Source organism: Callorhinus ursinus, unplaced genomic scaffold, assembly GCF_003265705.2.
Source record: "Callorhinus ursinus isolate GAN/ISIS: 27379988/994484 unplaced genomic scaffold, GSC_fseal_2.0 scaffold9, whole genome shotgun sequence".
NCBI lineage: Eukaryota > Metazoa > Chordata > Mammalia > Carnivora > Otariidae > Callorhinus > Callorhinus ursinus.
Window position 1 is genome coordinate 25,601,203 of NW_027397071.1, and position 21,811 is coordinate 25,623,013.

The following is a 21,811-nucleotide window of genomic DNA, read 5'->3' on the forward strand; positions in this document are numbered from 1 at the left end:
AGGGAGAGAGAGAGAGAGGGAGAGAGAGAGAGAGGGAGAGAGAGAGAACTGGCTGGTGGCGAGGCGGAGTGCGCGCTGCGGCCCCGCCACCTGGGTTCCTGAGCCCGGTGCCAGCCTGACAGTGCCGTGAACCATCGCCGCCCTCGCCACTAGAGAACGCCTCGGGGCATTATTTACCCCGCTCGGGAGAAAGTGGCCAGGCATTTCTTCCAGCACGGGCCCTGATTGGTGACCAGACTGCGTCCGCGGTTTGGAGCAGCAGGTCCCTTCCCTCCCTTCCCTCCCTTCTCACCCCCCCCCCCCCCGCCCCCGGCTTCCCGAGAGTGCAGGGTGCATGCGCTCCATTCCCCCTCAGGGACCCGCCGCCTAGGGGGCCACAGCTCGGGCGCCTGGGCCGTTTGGGGGAGAAATCAGAGCTCGCAGTCCTCCCGCCCACCCAGAGGTCCGGCTGCTGGAGTTACACACTTTCGCGTGGATTCCTTCAGGGAACCCCCTTCCTCTGCTCTCAGTGTCCTTGGACTATACCCGCGCGTGTTTGGGGATGCTGCGAGGGCGGCCGCGCGGGACTCTAAAGGTAAGCCAGCCAGATTCCTTTTCCCTTCTGTCCTCTTTCTCCTTCCTCCTCGGACTTCTTAGGAAAACGGACAAATCTTTACTTGGATTTTTTGGTTTTAAATTTTACCCCCTGGGTTCCCTTTTCTAGTCTACCTCTGCTCTCCTCTCCTCTCTGCCTTTGCCCTCACGCGTGATTGTGGACACCGGGACGGGAATCACTGTAGGAAGGTGTTCGGCTTCGGGCTGCAGGCAAAGGGTTGAGCAGGTTCTCAAAAGAGCAGCGGGGCCCGAGCCGAGCTCGCTGACGGGCTCGCGAGTCGCCCCTCCATTGGCTCCCAGGACGTCGGCGTCGCTCGCTCGCGCGGGCGCGGCCAATGGGAGCGCGGGGCCCCGCGCGCGGCCTCGGTGGCGGGGGCGTCGGCCCCGCGCGGCGCGGAGAGCGGCGGCAGTGGCCGTGACGTCACGTGAGGGGGTCGGCGCCGCCCGCTAGCAGCCGGATTACAAGCGAACGCGCCCGGCAGCGGCCGGAGTCGCTCGGCGCCGCGTCTCCGCCGCCTCCTCCGCCTGCGCCTGCTCCTTCTTTTCCTCCTCTTCCTCTCGCGGTCTCGTGTTGCCGCGACCACTGCGGCGGTGTCTGCTCCACAACTTTCCGAGAAAGTTCAGAAACTCGGCTCCAGGGCGGCCGAGTCGCGCGCAGCAGCCACCTCGGGGAGCGGCCCGGGAGCTCCGAGGGCGCGCGACCGCCAGGGCTTCGCGGTCGCTGCACCTGCCAGGTCCGCCGCCGCCGCTGCCGCCTGGTGCCAGGCTGTAGGCAACCCTAGGCGGCGGCGGCAGCGGCGGCGGCGTCGGGGTCACCTCCCGCCGCCTGCGTCTTCGTCTGAGTCCCCTGCGCCGCCACCGCCGCCCCCACGTGCGCGGTCGTTCCTGGAGCGCAAGCTCCGTTCTTCCTCAACAATTTTTGTAACTCCCCCCCCTCTTCCTTTCTCCCCTTCTCCCCACCCCTACTTTATGAATAAGGAAAACAAAAAGTGTCGAAAGTGCCCACCGATTGCTACCCCCCCACCCATGATCCTTCCTTCCCTTCCCGCCCCACTTGTTTTGTTTTTTTAAAGCCGCGACAACATTGTTTAGTGTTATTTTGTTTTACGATCGATAGCTTCCTTTGCTTGGTCTGGGCGGCTGCTGAGCGGCGAAGTGGCGTGGACCTCATGTAGAAATGACAACAATGGAAGGGGCCAGCGGGTCGAGTTTTGGAATAGACACGATTTTGTCCAGTGCCAGTTCGGGCAGCCCCGGCATGATGAATGGAGATTTCCGCCCGCTCGGCGAGGCCAGGACCGCGGATTTTAGGAGTCAGGCCACTCCGTCCCCCTGTTCGGAGATTGATACCGTAGGAACGGCGCCTTCTTCTCCCATCTCGGTCACCATGGAGCCCCCGGAGCCGCATCTGGTAGCAGAAGGGCCCCAGCATCACCACCACCTCCACCACAGCCAACCGCCGCCGCCGCCGCCGCCCGCCGCGGCCCCCACGCAAAGTTTGCAGCCTTCTCCCCAACAGCAGCCGCCGCCGCCGCCGCCGCAGCAACCACCAGCCCAGCAGCTGGGCTCGGCCGCCTCGGCCCCCAGGACTTCCACCTCTTCTTTTTTAATTAAGGACATCTTGGGCGACAGCAAACCTCTGGCGGCGTGTGCACCCTACAGCACCAGCGTGTCCTCTCCCCACCACACCCCGAAGCAGGAGAGCAACGCAGCACACGAGAGCTTCAGGCCAAAGCTCGAGCAGGAGGACAGCAAAACCAAACTCGACAAGCGGGAAGATTCCCAGAGCGACATCAAATGCCACGGTGAGTCGCGCCGCGTCGGCCGCCCGAGCCATCTAGCTTCTTCTCGTCCTCGGGTTCTCGGTCTCCCCGTCTCCCCTTCAGACTCCCGCGCATCTCGGCTGCGGAGTTATTCCTGGAGTTTCTGGGGCGATCGCACCCCGGTCAAAAACTGCAAGCGGGGGTGGGGGGAGGCCTGGGCATGCGACACGAGGACTGGTCCGAAGTTCGGTTTATTGTTACATTGCCACCTCTCAACCTTCACCGCCATCCTGCTCCTTTCTTTGTTTTACTTAATTTCAATTTATTAGGGATAGGGAGGAGGTGGAGGGGATCTGACCGGAATTCTTTCGTTGATAAAAGGGAAGGACTGGAGATTTTTCTAGCTGAGACCTGGGGGGTGGGAATGAGGGGAGGTGGGAGAGAGAAACGGGCTTAGCTAGCGTGGTGTCTAGGGGTGTGTTCACAATGTGGCGTTTATTCTTTAATGCAAATTATTTCAGTCCCCCCACACACTGCATTTTCTAAACATCACAGGAATTACTAGATTTAATGAAGAAAAAATTTCCGAGTTGATTATCAAAGCAACTTTTTTTTATTAGATGGTGATTAACATAGGGAAGCCCCTATGGTAAAAATTTATAATCAGTTTCTCCGTTTTTAAAATACCCTTCTTACTCCATGGCCCCAACCGAATATTTGTATTTCAGTAAGATTTTGTTTCCCTACAAGTAATTGGGAAATCGCATTTATGAAAGTAAAATCTTGTGGAATTGGATTTATTTATTTTTGTAAAATCAGAAAATAGCAGTTGAAACTGTGCTTCAACTCCCTTTTTCCATTTTCTCCTCAATTTCATAAGCAAGTGTTCTGGTCTTTGCACGATAAAAGAGTTTTAACATACCAGGAGAATTCTTTTTTTTCCCTTTACTAATAAGTTTATTACTGTTATTAGTATTAACCTTTGCCATCTCTGGGAAAGATGTGTGCGGGCTATCTGAAAGGTAGGATATTGGCTCCTCATTTTACTATTATAACATTAGCATAATAGTGCCCAAAACAGATGTACAGTCTGGTCTGGCGATTTTTTGTGCACCAACCTCCCCAGTGGGTCAATTAGAGAGATTATTGTTCTTCCTGCAGGGAAGATCAAGGAGCGCAGCAAAAACGGGTACAAACAGAGAGGGATTGACATATCGATTTCCCAGCATTTCAGTAAAAAACCAAAGTTGACAAATAGAATCCGGAAATCTCTGGGCTGTCACCTGGATGGGCTCAGTGATTTTGAGCTCTACTTGGTGTCTGGGTGACATATTCTTTCGGAAGCTTTAAAAGACTTGATGCAAGCAACTGCAGAGAACTTGATTCGACCGTTTCCCAAGCGCATCTGAAAAGGGAAAACAAATGCCTATAACTTTTAGTAAACAGAAAAAGCGAAATGAAAAAGGTGCCCCTTCCTCAACACAACACAACACAGCAACAGAGTAGAAAGATCTTTTGAAAAGTACCAAATCAGAAAAAAATGAAGTCATAGTGAAAACGGTAAAAGAATGGGACGGGATCTCCCCCCAGCCCGTGAAGGAAACAATAACAAAAGGGCCCTATATTGTAAAATATTTTTTCTTTTTAACTTCCAAAGATGAGAAGATCAGACCTTTTAGAACCCTTTTAGGAACTCTGCACAAAGTTCCAGACTCTTTGGCCAGAAATTGGTCCTCTTACTCCATATTGGCTAAGGGCCAAGTTTGTGTGTGATGAGGGTGGCAGAGTATAGTCCCCCAAGACCAGCAGCTGGCTTGGGAATGTGGAAGTGTGTGCCAGGAGGACACACCACCCTTTCCACTCCACGCTATCATACGACTCTGGGTTTCTACCATAGGAACAAAGGAAGAAGGAGACCGGGAGATTACGAGCAGCCGAGAGAGTCCCCCTGTGAGAGCCAAAAAGCCTCGCAAAGCCAGAACAGCTTTCTCTGACCACCAACTCAATCAACTGGAGCGTAGCTTTGAGCGGCAGAAGTATCTGAGTGTGCAGGACCGCATGGACCTGGCAGCCGCGCTCAACCTCACGGACACCCAAGTCAAAACCTGGTACCAGAACCGCAGGTAAGGGATGCGGTGGGGGGGCGGGCAAGGGCATCTGGCCGTCCAGGTCCTGCCCACCGCAGTGCCAGTCTTCTTCCCTCCTGGCCCCGGGAGACTCCAGGGACTCAGAGGTCCCAGAGCGGGCCCCTGGGGGCTTTCAGGCTGGAGCAGGGATTAACCACACCCCCAAGGTGAGAGGGACTGATAGGCAGCTGGAGTTTGGAACATTTTGCACTTCTGAGTGTCTTAGCATATGCTACTTTTCCTCTCAAATCCGAGTGGCTGGAATCCCTCCCCCCACTTTGCCCCCAAATCGATCAAGCCACACCTTCTCAAATTGAGACATCTGTGCAGCTGACACTCAGGTCTGTAGAGTTTGCGCCCTGCCCCCTTTGGGCCTGCCCCCGGCTGGTTCCGAATGTCTACAGCTGGCCACGCAACCTGGCTACTGCGATCCAGGAGGAGCTGCCCCACTGGCCTCAGCTTAAATGTCCTTGCCTTGTCTTCTGAGGCAGCCAGCCAGGCATCCAGACTGAGGGTCTGTCCCCTATATTTGTCACCTCAGAGCCTGCCAGGAACCACTGCCTCCACTGAAAGGAAATTCGGAAGGGGGTTGGCAGCACTCGCAGGCCCCTTGAACGGTAGAGTGAACCCAGGCAAGCTGAGGCTGAAGTTGTGCTGCGTTTCCAAGCCTGGCAGTAGACAGCCTTGTCTCGATTTTTTTCTCCCCCTCCTTTTCTCTCATTTGTCTTCTAATCGTCCATAAGTGCGGTTGGAAATGCCCATCCAGTTGTCATCTTTACCATAATTTTCTGTCTCATTACATACGGTTTCAGCCACCCTAATTCTGTCGGAAAACATTAGTGTCATTTGTAGCCAATTTAAAATGGGCGACATGTTTATTAATTTGGCTGAAGCTGCCGGGTACGGATGGCCCACCAGCCCTGAGTTCCTTCATGGGGCATTTGAGCAAAGACCTGGTCACCTCTTCTTCCTAGCCGGGTACCATGGGGGAGGGAGGAAACCGAGAAAAGCTGATCACAGGTTTTAATTGTTTCTCTCAGAGGAGAAAATATCTTGAAATGCATTTCCCACCCCCACCCCCTGGCCTGAAATGGCCCTGAGGTGCTGTCACCTTGGGAGAGCCCTCCCTCAAACAAATTCCATTTTGAAACCTCGGTGCCTTTCTTGCCCCAAGCCCCCCACCCGCTCTAAAGTCCTGTCAGGCTGAGGAGAGGGATGTGTCTCCACAGCTCTGGGGACTGCGAGGGACAGGGTCCGAGGCCCAGGAGTCTCTGTGTCCTTTTGTTTATGGTTTCTTCTCACTCGGCCTGGAGGAAGGGGGGAGGGGCAGAGAGTGGACACTCTGGGATTGTGGGGGACCACCTGGGGAAAGGAATTAGAGGAGGAGGGAGAAGGCCGCCTATAGATGGAAAGAGTGGTCTCCGTTGGCCTTCAGGAAAGTTTCGGGAAGTAGCCCAATGATAAGGGGGCTACAGCAGAACAGAGGGTCAGGAAGAGGCAGCAAAGCTTACAGAATTTCACTTAGGAATGTCTCAGACGTTAAGGGTGTAATTTATGAAATTGACTTGAATTTGGGCCCTTCTGTGGGCGAGAGGGCGGGGAGGGGGGCTAGGAGATGTGGTTTTTTCCCGGTTCTCAAAACTCTCGCCGTCCTCCTGTGCCTGGAGAAAGAGAAGCAGGCAGGGGGCGAGAGAAGAAGGGGGCTGGGTGCCTGGACCGTGCCTACAGCTGTGGGGCGGGTGGGGGGGGGCGTGCACGCCCGCTTTTTTCCAGGACCAAGTGGAAGCGGCAGACCGCGGTGGGCCTGGAGCTGCTGGCCGAGGCGGGCAACTACTCGGCCCTGCAGAGGATGTTTCCGTCGCCTTATTTCTACCACCCAAGCCTGCTGGGCAGCATGGACAGCACTACGGCCGCCGCGGCTGCCGCAGCCATGTACAGCAGCATGTACCGGACTCCTCCCGCGCCCCATCCCCAGCTGCAGCGGCCCCTGGTGCCCCGCGTGCTCATCCACGGCCTGGGGCCCGGGGGGCAGCCGGCCCTCAACCCCTTGTCCAACCCCATCCCAGGCACCCCGCACCCCCGGTGAAGAACGAGCCACTGATGGCGCTGCAGTCCCTTCCCGTCCCATCCCCTCCCCGACTGACCGGACAGCTGACCCTCCGCCCCGCTCCCCGCACCAGGCCGCTGGGCCTCTCTCGGGAGCGACCCCGGGAAGCGGAGCAGTAAGAGAAGAAGCCGCTCAGTGGGAGGGGGTGCCCCCCAAAGAGGAACTAGCCCTCCGCTCTCTATCTCCCCACCCCCAGAAACAGGGCTGGAAAGCTCCCCACAGCAGTGTGACTGGCGATATTGCTGACCCCACACAAAGTGCGACCAGTAAGTGAAAGCATCAACAAAAACAAAACCTCAAGCTCTTTTTTAAAAATGACTTTAGGGACAAGCAGGAGGGGGGGGAGGGGTAAGGAGGGAAGAATGAAGGGCACGGAGAGGAAGCCGGAGAGGCAGAGAGAATTGTAGATGGACAGACAGCCTCAAATTCTGAGGCACAGGGCGTTGCTGTGGACATTCCGTCTGCCCCAGAGAAAAGAGGAGGGTGACTGAGAACTTTGCACTGATTTCTCATGACCTTTTTTCTTTTGGAAAAGTGGCATGCTCCATAATATGAAAAAAAAATGTACATTTGAAAGACTGAGTGATAAGTGATATATCATATTTATTATATGTTGTCCAAAAAAGAGTCACTTATATACGTTAGTAAAACATGATTTTTCTTTTCATGTCTTTTTGATTCAGTAAAATAAATGCTTAGACAAAAATATAGATTTTTTTGTGATTGAAAATTACAAAAATAAAGTTTATCTTTTTTTAACAAGCAATGAAATTCAAGGGAGCTGATTTTACTAAAGCAGAATGTACTATGATGAAATGCCTGACTTGGTTTAGGGGAAAAAAAAAATCCCTCCTGTAATATTAGGAATTTGTAAACTCTGTAAAGACTTTGGGTTGACTTATATAAAAACCGCGCCAGTTTTTGTGCTGGCCTCTTCCGAGCCAAGCCGTTATTTGATGTGTGAATTCCTTTCTTTTTAAGTGGATGATTTCAGAGCAGCCCGCCCGGACAGGGGGGAAACAGTCTCTGCTTGTAGGCTGTTGGTGCCGGCTAAGTGGGCCGCCAACTTTCCCTGCTCCTGGCCTGCCTGGAAGCCCCAGCCAAACCAGGGCTGTCTGCCCCTCCTCCTCTGCCTCCTCCTCCTAGGGCTCTTCCTCGGGGCAGTGAGGGTCCCTGGCGCTGGGCAGCGGGCGGGTGGACGCTCCTCTGGCCTCGCAGCTGTTCTGCAGCCCGCAGCCCGGCGCCCACGCGGCAGGCCAGCCTGCCAGCGGGCGGCTGCAGGGAGCGCAATTAGGACGCCCCGGGACTCGGAGAGGCCTGGCTAACAAACCCTCGTTGCGTCTTTGATCCTTGCCTTCTCATTCCACAGTGGGCATCCAGCCCCCAGCGCTGGCCGAACCTCTTGTCCTGGAGAGTTCGTTGTGCTGGGATGCCTTGGAACAGAAATCCAAGTCTGGCCAGGACAGGCGTGCCAACCTTTTTATCAGCATCCTTGCAGGGGTTGGGACCATAAAATGAAAGGCCCTGTCCAGAGGGTGGGGGAGGTCCACTGCCTGCTCTAGGAATGTGTGTGTGTGTGTGTGTGTGTGTGTGTGTGAATGGGTGTGCAAATACTGGGAGCACCTCTGCCAGGGCTGCAGGTGCACCCCACCAGATTGGCTCCTCGCTAGGCTCAGCATTCAAGACTATGTAAGGGAACAACTGAACAGGGGTTCAGTTCTAGGGCGGCTTCCACCTTCTCCAGCCCCAGGGTCATTTCCTGAAGAGCCAGAGTCAGATCCCCCATCTGGGTATTCTCATATCTCTAGCCTCACACCTGCCCAAGTACAGTGTCAAAGGGCTAAAACAAGCAGCTAAAACACTTCCAGACCCATCCTCCAACTTTCTCTGATGTTGAACCTTAGTAGAGTTGAAGACATTTTTTAAAAAGTGGAGTGCTGTGGGAGTGTGTATTGGGGAGGGGTAGGAAGGAAGAAGGGAAGAAAGAGGTGAAATCCAGGAGGAAATTGCCTCAGGCGCCTTGATCAGACCTTGGCTAATTAGGGAGTGGTTTGCAGATTTCTATCCAGCTCATCAATTTGCTTTAAAAGTGGTCTTGGTCTTGTTTGATTCTAACAAAAGGGTCTGGATTGGCCCTTCTCATTTTCTTCAGCCTGAGTCGGGGCAAACTCAGACAGCTGGGTTGGGTTGGAAACTGGGCACCACTGTGTCCAGTGGGGAATGCCCAATGCCTGGGCATTCTAGCAGACTCACCTTGTTCCATCTTAGCTGCTGTTGGGTTTTACAATCAAGTTTAAATAGTTCAAAAATGGTCTGCCTGGGCCTAAAAAGGCACTCTCCAAGGCTGGGGGGGGGGGCGGTGCACTGCAGCTTTTGTCTGCACTTGTCCCAGGGTCAGTCAGCTTTGGGCACAAGAGGGACCTGGGAAGTCACTGGAGTTCACACATCACACATTGCCTGTGAAGAATGATCTCAGGTCCAGTTGGAAAAAATGCATAAACAAACCTACAAACAAGGCCATAGTACCCATCCGCTACCAGCAGCCAGCCAACAGCTCACCAGCCACTCTGCGGAGGAGCCAGCCTGCTGTCCCTTCACTCTCAAGGCTGAACTTGGACTCCATAGGTGGACAATGCAGGGGGACGCACTGTCTATAGAGGCCAAGGTTTCTTAATTATCCTTATATTCCACTGCTGTTAGCCATTACTCTGGGCCTACCGGGGTCCTCCTAAATTTGCTTTTCTTCAAAGCCATGTTTTCTTCAACTCCCTTAAATTGGGCAGCTAAAAGTGTCGATTCCCCTCTAAATGTGTTTTGGTTATTTCCCGTTGTATAGAAGTTGGCAAATTGTCTGTTGGGGTGGGTGTTGCTTCAGGAAGAAAACTGAGTGGCCGAATTTCTTCTTTTCATTCTTTTCTTTCTGCTGCAGTACTGTGAAGGGCACCTTAGCTGGTGCCCTTCTATTCAAACGTCCCCAAACTACTGCTTAAAAGTCAAATGTAAACACATCCTTTTCCTCAAAAGGGGTCCCTCTGTTCTTCTGTGCTTGCCCAACAAAGATGGGGGTTAGCTAAGAGATGAGGAGTGCAACCCTAGGTTTCCTGAAAAGCAAGGAACAAAGATGACAGGCAAAGATCTTTTCTCATGGGAGATGTGGAGTCAGTTGTGGAGGCCCAGAGGACAGCTGTCTCTGGGAGCTGTGCTCTTTTTCTTTTCCCCTAGTTTCACTTCGTGTCTGAAGGGCACTCCACAGTTAGACTTTATTTGGATTGGTCCTGTGATTAAGTTGGGGACTGGCAAAACAGGGGCTTGGAGTGGCAATCTTTGCTTCTTATAGAAACCCAGGAAAATGAACTTGTTTCAGAGAGGTCTTTAAACATCCATGGTGACCCCTTTAGATTTGCCCACCCCGTGTCAGCTCCGGGACCCCAACTAACCTAACAGAAATCTGTAGTGAGTGGGAAGTGAAAAGTGGACTCCCGGGCCAGCAGCCAGCCAGCCAGTCTAGTCCAAGCCAGCAATTTTCAAGGAGTTGTAAGGATTGCAGCTTGTCTCTAGCCTCCAGCAAATATACCTACCACCTTGTATCAGTTTATTTTTGCTCCACCCTTTAAAATGAAAGCCCACACAACAGCAAATTAGCGGATTTCCTGTTGCAAATAAAACCCACTTACCCTCAAACCAAGACTTCCCTCCTCCTCTCTCCCTGCCATCTGACTCCTTGCCTAGGCAGCCCTTCCCCAGGAGTCTGCTGAATCCCACCTCCCCTTTTTAAACGGGTGGCTTGTGAGTAGTTTGTTTTGTTACATACTTTCTAAAAATATTTGGGAAAGCTCTCTCCAGGGCTAAGGAAACTTTAGTTCCTGTTAAGCCACGTGGTTACAAAAATATACTGGAAGAGAGCTACTTAGTTTTCTAAAAAGCCAGGCATGGCTTGAAGTCAACATGCTTGGGAAAAGACTGAATTTTCACTACTGGTGGGAATGGGCAAGGGCAGGTTGGAGACTCCAAGGGGGACTGATGTTTGCCACAGAGCTCTGAATCCTTGGTGAGGGAAGGCTGGTTGTTGCCTTGGCTCTTGGTTACAGAGGTGTGGGCAGAAGGATGAGTGGGGGCTTTCCCAGGGTTTACCCCAGTGGACCCTGGAAAGTGTCTCTAGGCTCCTTGAGTCTCTCACTAGGTCTTTGGTCCCACTTTCTTGGCCAGTTCCCAGCCTGCCTCTCTACCGCTTGATTCTTTCCCTGGAGTTGGGGCGCATGGCTAGGGTCCATTGCCCCTCCCTTCTTACTTCTGGAAGGCTCAACACCCCCAGGGCTGAGTAGGGGTAAGTGTGTAGGGTTGAGGGTGTGTGCTTTCAGAGAAAGGGAGGTGTCACTGGCCTCTTGCACTGGAGAAACAGGTCAGCTGCCTCAGGGCGATGCGATGACCCAGAAGGGACTTTTTTCCTTCCCTCCTTCCGGCTGAATTTTGAAGGTCTTTACCGTTCTGAGTGTTGCTGGGTGAGACTGTCTTGGCCAGCACGGCGTTCTCAGTTTCCTTCTGCTCTACCTCTCCCGGGCTCTTCCCCGGGGCCTCGCTCTCCCGAGTGCTCCCTCCTAGCACCACAGACAGCTCCCGGGGCGCGCGGTGCAGCGTAGAGCTGGGGGCTGCCGGGTTCCCTGCGAAGCCTAGGCGACCGCGAGGGGCGCGCCGGGGAAGGGTCGACGGCGCCCGCCGGGGAGGTCCGCGAGGTGATTACAAAGAGCCCTCCCTGGCAGCGTTTCCTGATTAGCTCTAAGTCCAAACAGGGTCACATTCCAAAGAAGAAAATCTTCAGATCAATAAAGTAATTCAAAAACCCAAAGATCTCGGGGTAAGTAGTGCTCAGTGACAGATCAACTTTAAACCGTCCCTATTTAATAAGTTCTTAGTGGAAGCCGGCTGGGGAGGAGCGGGGCCTCAGGTCTGCGGCTTCGAAGCCTTGCGCCGCGGCCGCAGCGAGGTCGCCAGTGGAATCGCTCTAAATGGCACTTTTTACTTCCTCCGCTCGCGCTGCCGGGACTGCTTCGCGAACCGCCGCCTGGGTCGATGGAAGCCCAGGAGAAGCGCTCCCAAGGCGGGTGGAGCGGGTCCTCCTCCCCGCAGTCCTGGGAGTCTCCCGGCTTCCGCCACTATCCGGTCCAGGACAGCGAGCGGGTCGCCTCCGCGGGAGCTCCACCGAAAGAAGAGGACATTCCGGCGCGCGAGATTGAACTTGATTTACGATAAAAGGGCTTTGTCACTTTGTGGAGCTGATGGATTCCCGCCCCCACCCGCCCCTATCTCTGGCCGCCAGACTTGATTCTTTAGTGCAGAGGCTCTAGATGTGGCGGTCCTCTCTCCTGCTGACGATTCGCGCACACACCGCAGCCCGCAGTTTGAGCGGAGGCTCCCGGGGCCCGCGGCAGCGCTCGGCCTCCAAGCCGGGTGTCCCACGGTGCGCGCCCCAGCGGAGACTCTGCGCTCCTCTGCCCCAGGACAGCCCCGCGGCCACAAGTCCCCGCGCCCGGTTACCGACCGTGTTTCAGGGAGTAATGCGTGCATTAGGACAGGGACCCTATAGAGCAGGGACAGGAGTCCAGATGCTTTTCACAATCAGTGCTAGGGTTGGGCCCACAGAGCAGGGCCCCTCTCTCGCATCTCAGTGCGCTCGGGAGAGAATATAAAGGCTTCTCCTTTTCCGGTGACGATAAGAAATCTTTGCCCAGGTGGGTGCCGCTATCTGCATTCTGCTCCATTTCCACCTCCCCTCAAAAGGCCTCGTGGCTGCAAATGACTGCCTTCTTCAGATTTTCCCCTCAGTTCTCGAAGCCAGCTCCTCTTTGTTGATTCCCTGCCCCTTCTCCATTACAGTTGGAGGGGTGGAAATGCAAAGTGGAGTTTAGGAGCGGATAGAGACTTGCAGTGGCATGGATTCCCTACATTTTGTAGGTTCTGTCACCACTGGGGAGCCCCCAAATCGTCTGGGGGCTGGAGGAAGAAGTGTTCCCGTGCATCTTTACCTGAAATGGGAGGGCAAGTTTTCTATAGAGCAATATGTATTTATAATGCAGCCTCAGGAGAGACGAATTAGGCATCGGTGGTAACTTTGTTTCCCCACTCCTATGCTACAAAATCAGAGTGCTCGTCGTGAAAAACTAGTCTACCTTCTGTCGACCTAAAAAAAAAAAAAAAGGCAAGCTCAAAATTGTCAAAAAGATTAGTTTGTTTGGGAGTAGCAGAGGAATTGCAATTTGGGACATGCTAACCGTAGTAACCTACAGGCAAGTGTATTGAGGGTTTGGGGCAGGCCATATTTATGGGCAGAGAATGTGAAGAGGGGAGAACTCAGTTAGCATCTGTTAAAATAAAAAACAAACGGAGACCAGCTTTGAAAATTCCCTGAGCAGACAAAACCGGTCCAACCATACAAATAAAGCTCAACTCAGCTTATTTTGTAAGATCAACTGGACCTGGGTCATTTCTTGTTCATGTCTCTGGAAACCATAAGCAAAAATTTTCCAAGGTTGATAGGAAGTAACTCCTGACCAACTCCCTATCAACTTAAGAAAATTCCAACATTATCAGTTTTCTATAAATGAAGAAATTATGGGAAATCAGTCTCTCCGTCCCTAAATTTTGTTTTCCTGAGTGCACATATGGGAGATTTCTACATTTTATATTGTCTGGTTCCATTTTAGATTGAAATTCTTTTACATTTTCCCCTTTTGATCAAGATCTTCCATAGAAAGCACCATTGATCAATTATGTCATTCGGGTATTGTTTGTTAATTTCTGTCAAAAGTATAGTTCTTTATAGGTGGATTGTATTGTTATGGCCTATGAAGGTGAGAAGGACCATCCTCAGGAATCTTTTCCCATAAAGCTGAGGAAGGCCATCCTCAGGGGCCTTGTCTTAGGGAGGAAGGAAATGATATGGAATTTCTTTGGGCTCATTTGAACAAGAGGATTGAAAATTGAAAAATCTCAGTTATGTCCTTCTAAGGTGGACCATTTAGTTTCCATGGTCAGTTGAGTTTCAGGAAAAGTCTTTGAAAGGAAAATAATTTTATTTCGTACATACAATTGGGAAGAAGGCATTTGGTTACTAATGCAAACCAGCAGAAATTTAATTAAAAAAATCAGACTGGGGACCAAAAGCCCAATGATAGCTATTGATTGAAATACACCTCTGGGGGCGCCTGGGTGGCTCAGTCGGTTAAGCGTCTGCCTTTCAGGCTCAGGTTGTGATCTCAGGTTCCTAGGATCCAGCCACACTGGGCTCCCTGCTCAGTGGGGAGTCTCCTTCCTCCTCTTCCCCTGCCCCTCCCCAAGCTTGTGCGCTCAAGCGCACACTCTCTCTCTCAATAAATAAATGAATAAAAAAATCTTAAAAAGAAAAAAAGGAATATACCTCTCAACCAGTTTCCCCAATTGTCTATATTAAATAGATTGAAAATGTCCCAAATTCTGGGAGGTTGGCCAACTTCTGCTAGCAGCTTGATATTGTCTTTTGTTATTTTTAGTTCTTGTGTTATTTTCCATGATTTACTGACATAAAAATAACATTCTTCTTCAAGTAAGGTGCAGGTTCCCCCCTGCCGAGCAGTGAGGAGGTTTAGGGCTCTGTGGTTTTGTAGGATTACTTCGGCAAGGCTATCTGTTTGTGTTTGTTGATATTCAAAAGCTTGAACAGAATCATTGGAAATGGTAGACATGACTATAGAAGGATTGTGAATTGCTTTTTCAAGGTTTGCTATTCCAATCTAAGGAAAAAAAGCTCTAGCAAAAGCATGCCCCAAACCCTTTCTGTCTGCCATAGGGTTATAGCCAGGCAGCCACCCAAAATTATAATGCTCCCAGTTCCAACATGTCTTTTTAAATTGTTGAGAAAGATCCCAGAGTAGGTATATAAGCAGTAGAAGGAAGAGTTTTTCTAATTTTGGCATTAGGGGTGAGGGAATAATCCTACAACCTCCCTCCCAATTAAGGTCAAGTGTAGAATATATGTTTCTTCCACATAAAAAGAAACACCCAATGTCTACTAAGAGTAAGGCATAGTTTGGCCCTTTTGCCCAGATTCTTATTCCTGGAATGAGAGAGGGAATTTCATGATCAGAAATATAATCATTTATACAGAGCACATGATAATCTAGTTTATTAGCATGATGGAAATTGTTATGTGGGCATCTTAAATATCTATAGAAGTGGAAGAAAGTATATTTGAAATAACAGGTGAACTGATCTAATATAAGTAAGGTTTTGGTGGAGGCCTGGAAGAAATCTAGGGAAAAATAAGTTAAGTTTCCACCATTCATCAGATTTTTGGTCAATTCCCAATGAAGTACCATTGAGTGAGAACACAGTGACTTCCCATTTTCTGGTATTATTATGGTTTTCATTGCCCCACCACAGAGATATATTAATGGAAGAGATGATATAGTCTTCTGGATTCCAAATAGGAAGTGAATTCATGTTCCTTTGGATCATATAAAATACTATAGTCACAAATATTTAATATCCTAGAATTTTGCCATTTCTGTCACTGTTTTTGAAACATAAAGAAAAAACTGGGCTAAGAGTCCAGACCTGAGTGAGAGATAATACTTTATGGGTGGGGGGCACCCAAGGGAAAGCCGTAGTATTTGGTACCAGTCTTCTAGGAGGAAAGTCAAGTGTTGCCCCAAAGCTACCGAAGGAAAATCCTACATCTCTACTGGATAGGTTTTGTCATCCTTCTAAAGATCGTGGCCAGGCCACCAATTCAGATTCATTATGAGTAATATTTGCTTTGGCACAAATCCAAGAATCAGTAATTTTAGCAGAATCAGAGAGTTTTTGTAATGTGGGGATAAAAGGATGTGTTAAACCTCAAGTAAAGGACAGTAGAAAAACTAAAGATAGAACAGTTGAAGGCCTGAAGGACCTGATTTAACGAAACACAGAATAATTAAAAAAGAACAGGAAAGTTTATAGGCCTGGTCCAGATATTTTGGGTAAGCTGTCTACTCCAAGTGCCATCTGCTTTAGTTCCTAGAACTTTTCAGTTTCGGGTCACCAGTTCATTCAGATTTGGGGGCTTTCTTTACATGTTATACATGAATCCCAGGCAACTATTCCTTGAAGTTTGGCTACACAGGGATTAGTTAATAACACATGGTAGGGACATTTTCAGCAAGGTTGAAGAGTCTTTTTGGAGATGTCTTTTCCAGCAGACAAAATTTCCAGGCTAAAGGTGTGATGTTTGATATCTTCATCTCCAGGGAGTGCACTGTTGAAAGATTGTCCTACCAGAGTGTGATTATTCTCTATGGACTTGATCGGGTCTTTGCAAGATTAACATATACCCCCTCCTTTGTTAGTTGGGGCTAAGTGCATTGACCATCCTGTAATTATTTTATTTTATTTTAGATTTATTTATTTTTAGAGAGAGAGAGAGAGAGAGAGAGAGAACATGGGGGGAGGCAGGGCAGGAGCAGAGGGAGAGGGAGAGAGAGAATCTCAACCAGGCTCTGCTCACAGAGTTTGACTTGGGGCTCAATCCCATGACCCCGAGATCATGACCTGAGCCAAAATCAAGAGCTAGATGCTCAACCAACTGAGCCACCCAGGCGCCCCCTGTAATTATTTTAAGAGGTGAAAATTTATGCATCCAAAAGGAAGTAGATCTAAGATTTAGAAGGACCAATGAAATGCTTTTGCCAAGGTATTTGGATGGTTTCCACTAATTTAGCTGAGTCAATAATTCCATTTGTATGTTAGAACAGTCCTGAGGATTGAGGATGATAAACACAATGAAAGTATTGCAGAACTGGCCAGACAGCCCAGACTTGTCAAAGTATTTGACCATAAAATGGATTTCCTAATCACTATGAAGACCAAGACCAAGGGGGAATAATCTTTTCCAACAGCATTTTAGGTACAGAAGAGTTACCTGTCTACATGGGAAATCTTCAGTCCAGTATGAAAACATACAAACCATTACTGGAACTGGAACATACTTATATCCACGAGACAGGGGCAATTGTATGATATCCATTTGCCAAACCTCGAATGTCATTGGGTAAACTATTTGGGGGCAATATAGATGAGTTTCCTTCAGTTAAATTTAGGACAGATGGAACAAGCAAGATAAGCACTTGTTTGTGCCTTGCAGATGCTTTCCACCAATGTTGATTCATGAACATTATCATTTTATCAGTTGACCAGTGATTTAATTCATGTATGGTAGTTATTAATGGACATTTTAGATTTTCTGGCAGGACCAGTAGTCAGAACCAGAGTTTCTTTTCTTGATGACACCAACTGCCTTTAGATCTCCAATTTTGTTTTTCTTTTTTAGGGGCCAATTTTTATATATCTTTGGTTAATTCTCTTAGGTCATCACCAGGGGAAGTAGTTTTCTGGACCATGATAGAGGTTTGGTCTTTGGATCCCGTAAGAGCAGCATTTTTTTGCAACAACATCATCAGTGGTTTCCTTTGGCTTCCAGAGAGTCAGACTTAGAATGCCCAAGGACTTTAATAATAGCCAGAACTGCTGGCAGGCGTATAGCTTCTAATAAATCTTGGACACAAGGACCATTTTTAATTTTGTCTCTGCCGGAAGTAAGGAAACTTTGTTGTTTCCATAACATTCCAAAACCATGGGCTACTCTAAAAGTATATTGACTCCTATTATAGATGTTTGTGGTTTTACGTGTAGCTAGAATACATGCTTGAGTAAGAGCATGTAATTCAGCTTGTTGGGCTGAAGCTGCCAAAGGTAAGGGTGCAGCCTCAATGACCTCAAAAGGAGTTGATATCACACATCCAGCACACCACTTACCATTTTCATTTATCAAGTAAGAGCTCAGTAAACCATAAGAAATCAGCATTTGCCAAGGAGGTTTCGTGTAAGTTATCATGAAGGGTTAATAGGTAATCCGTCAAAGTCAAACAGTCACGGGGATTTCACCCGTGGAGTAAGGAAGAAGAGGAGCAGGGTTGAGATTGATAGGACAAACAGGAATGATGGGAGCAGAGGTTAGCAAGAGAATTTCCTAAGAAGAGGCTTGCTGAGAGGTGTTGGGTGTGGTGTGAGCTCAAGAGAGCTTCAATGGCACAAGGTATAAGGACGTCAAGGAAGATCCTAATAACGATTTCTTCAGTGGCCTTGCCCAGAAATGCAGCAGAAGTGACAGCCCTAAGGCATGGAGAGGGGGAACCATGGGATCCAGTTGTAGGCTAGAGGTTGGCTAGAACATAGAGGTTGGTGTGGTAGCCTCCACGTATTTGGGTAAGTACTCTGAGGGCATTTCCCTCCTTTTCAGATACAAAAAGGGAAAAGGGTAGCTGATAGTTTCACTGTCCAAGGACAGGTGGATTTCTTAAGATTTCCTTCAAGGTTTTAAAAGCCAATTCTTCTTTGTTTTCCTAGGTAATGGGGTCGGGTTTAGTGGTTTTTAAAAGGACACACAGGGGCTGGGTCATTAAGGAGAAGTTTGAAAGCCGATTGCAAAAATAACCCGCTAGCTCAAGCAAACTCTGTAACTGACATTTGGTTTTAGGTTTTGGGAAGCTCAAGATGCCATGAAGCCTACCAAAACCATGTAACCTGGTTTTGAGATTAAATGTCCTAAATATCGGACTTGAGTTTGAACAAATTGCAACTTTTTCTTTGAGACCTCGTATCCTTTAGTGGTAAGAGTTTTTTTGTTTTTTAAAGATTTTATTTATTTATTTGGAAGAGACAGAGATAGCGAGAGCAGGAACACAAGCAGGGGGAGTGGGAGAGGGAGAAACAGGCTTCCTGCGGGGCAGGGAGCCCGATGTGGGACTCGATCCCAGGACCTTGGGATCACGACCTGAGCCGGAAGGCAGATGCTTAACGACTGAGCCACCCAGGCGCCCCTACTGGTAAGAGTTTTAACAGGTGACTATTGTCTTGGGAGGAGGTCTTAGAGGGTGAGCAGAGAAGAAAATCATCTACATCAATATTGTAGTAAGGTGGAGTCTCCAGAAAATTTTATATTGTCTAAGTCAGCTTTTAACATCTGTGAGAAGTAAAAAGGACTTTCAGTAAAAATCCTGGGGGCCTTATTGTCCAGGTGTACTCTTATCTTTCCCAAGTAAAATAAAAAAGATATTGACTAGCCTTGTCAATTGGGATACTAAATAATGTGCTGCATGACTGGATCACGGTGAAAATTTTGCTTTTGGTAGGGATGGATGCCAATAACCTATGGGGATTAGGAACAACAAGACAGCAAGGAACAACGTTATTATTTATTGCTCAGAGATCTTGGACAAATCTCTATCCTTGGCCATTAGGTTTTCTTAAAGGTAAAGTAGGTGTATTAAAAGGACTGGTGCAGGCAATAATAAATCCTTGTGCTTTATAGTCTCCTATGATAGGTTTTACGTAAAGCTTTCTCATTTATAGGGTGTTGATTACTTTTGGGAAGAGGTTTTGAGGGATCAATTTGGATTTTAAGGGGAAGGGAGCATTATGAATTCTGCCTATGCCCATGGAGGATTTTGCCCATAGACTAGGGGACACTAAAGCTAATAATGGAAATGAGTCTGAAGTTTGATCTTCCTTGGTTTGTAAAGTACATGAGAAAGAAAAAGGGTTTGAATTTTCTTGAGGATTTGGCTCAAGGGATTTTAGTTCAGGAGATCTGAACTCAAGAGTTATTTCTCCCTTTTTGAGAGAAAGAAATGGCAGCATGATGTTTTTCTAGGAAATCTCATCCTAATAAGTGGACATGAGCAGATTTATTGAGGAGAAATGGGTGTTTATCTTGCAAAGGTCCCAAGCAAAGGGGTGTAGGTTTAGAAGTAGGGACACATTGTGGTTTATTTGAGATCCCCACTATTTGGATAAATGTATCACTCTGAGGAAAGTACTGTTGTTTTTTTGTTTTGTTCTGTTTTGTTTTGTTGTTTTGTTTTTAGGGGCTGTTTAATTGTAGTGGGGTTGACCACTGAGAGAATAGCTCCTGTGTTGATTAATATTGTAAGAGGTTGGTTCCCAGTCTGGAGAGTAGTTTCCCCCAGCCTCTTTAATGGTAGAATGGGAAAGAGTCCTTGTGTTTCCTCGGAGCTCCATCATTGGGATGAGTCTGACCCTTGGCTGGTGAAAAGCTGTAATTGTCTAGACCTTTTTTACTTGCAGCAGTCCTTTCTCCAGTGGCCAGGTTTTGTTTTTGTTCTTTCTTTCTTTCTCTCCTTATTTTTATTTATTTTTTTCAGTAATGACAGAGTTTAATAGGGAGAGCTTGGAAGATTCCATCTGTTGAATTTGGAAACTTAAAATTTTACTTGCCTTTCTTTTGGATTCATCAAGTAGGGTGCAGGTTAACTGATGAGCTAGACTGACAAGATTAGGGGTAGACATTGTTTCCCAGTCTATGCGAGTTCTATTGACTAACAGAGATAGGTCTCTGTTTAAACCATTTATAAACATTGAATTAAAGGCCACCCTGAGAGATTCAACATCTATAGGGAGTTCAGAGTTTAAAAACAATGTGGAGTCTGCTGTAGCAAGCATGAACAGATTTAGCAGGCTTTTGGGTACATGCCTTAATTTTGTTCCAGTCTACCGGTTTAGGGAAAGCCCTTGGGATGGCAAGATGCAGGCTTTTGGCTAGGGCACAAGTTTGGTCATATGAAAGAGCTGGTGGTTGAGTTACTTGGAATTCTAAAGATTGTTCAGGGCTTTCCACATTAGCAGTTTTCATCCAATACTGGGCTTGACCTTCTCCAACAAGCATATAGACTAATTGACAAAGAGGAGAGGTGAGGCTGATAAGTCTGAATTATAATATTGAATTCTTCTGCAAGTCTATGAGGATCCTCAGTTACCTTGGGAAAATATTTTACCATATATAGCTCTAAGTTAAGATTTGGTCCACGGGACAGAAGGAATTAATGATTTAGTTGGATCCTCAGAAGGCCTAATTTTAAAAGGGAGAGTTTTAACAGGCTCAGTTGGTAAGGTTTCAGCTTAGAGAAGAAGGGGAGTTCAGATAAACGAAAGGGTTAGAAGAGGACAGAGGCGGATCTGGAGGAGGTAGAACAATGGGTTTAGGGGTTTGGACCAGTGTTGCCATGGAAGATTCTTCAGATTTTTTTTTTTTTAATCTCCATCTAGTAGTTTGCGTCAGTTACTTAGAAATAGTATTTTGTAAAGAGGCAATTTTAGAATCTTGAATACATTCGGAAGCCTCTAGGTACCAATTAAAATAGCTATCCCATTCAGATTGTTTAATTCTATTGCAGCAGTCTTCTCATTTAGTCTGGAGAAAAAGCAAGTTTGGGGAGATCAAAAGTTCCCGATAATGGCCATTGAAGTTCTAAATTACCTTTAGTAAGATTGGTCAATTTAGTTAAAAATGCGCATGAGGAGAGGCCATAATTTTTTAACATAAAACAGGCCAGGGTCCCTGAAGGAGGGCCACCCTTAGAGCATTTTAGATGATTTGGGATCCCCTATTTTAGAGGTTTCCTTGAGAGCAAAAGAAAAAAATAGTCTTAAATAGCCTGATGGGTATGCTCTCAGAGCTGGAAGTTGTGTTTTGTATTATGGTGTGTCCTTTGCGGGATACCGTTCCTTGCCCTCCTAGTTGGTTTAACTGTCTGACCCATGACCAGGTGTCCCTTGTTGTGTGGATACTGTGTTGCATTTGGCAGGCAACCAAATGTCAACCTGGCCTGTCCCTGATTAACTTATGCTTTCATGGGAGTCTTTGGCTTTGGAGACCGAAGTCTTTCATAATGAGGTGGCAAGTGCTCTAGTAGCATTTATTTGATTCCAACCCATGCCCACTGATATCATGTTTTTAAAAATTCATTTTGCTTAAGAATTCTGAAGAAATTATACTGAAATTCTAGCATACTCCTAACAAGACAACAAACAAGTACTCACCAAAAGAGACAAAGCTTTTAAACAGATCCTAAATGAAGTCAGAGAGCTCAACCAAATGCAAGGAGTTTGGAATCCAAGAAAAGACTTCACAAAACAGAAAACAGACAATGACCCACAGAGGTGATGAATGCAAGGGACTGCTTGTGGACACGTCGCCGGATTCCAAGGGTTGTTCTTCGGGGGTCGCCTCCTTTGGATCCCACTTCTGACGCCAAGGAATGTCAACCTGAAAATGAGGGAAACTGAGTCGAGCTCAAAATTGTCAAAAATACGAGTTTATTTGGGTATAGCAGAGGAACTGGAATTCAGGACCC

General features: G+C 48.2%; 1 protein-coding gene across 1 annotated transcript; it reads left to right on the forward strand.

The window, feature by feature from the left end:
- Positions 1–1,078: 1,078 nt before the first annotated feature.
- Positions 1,079–7,451, forward strand: BARHL2 (BarH like homeobox 2). Its single transcript, XM_025872083.2, has 3 exons — positions 1,079–2,399; positions 4,255–4,480; positions 6,257–7,451. Exons 1-3 carry the CDS (start codon positions 1,772–1,774, stop codon positions 6,567–6,569), a joined length of 1,167 nt encoding a protein of 388 aa, XP_025727868.1. The 5' UTR covers positions 1,079–1,771; the 3' UTR covers positions 6,570–7,451.
- Positions 7,452–21,811: the final 14,360 nt, after the last annotated feature.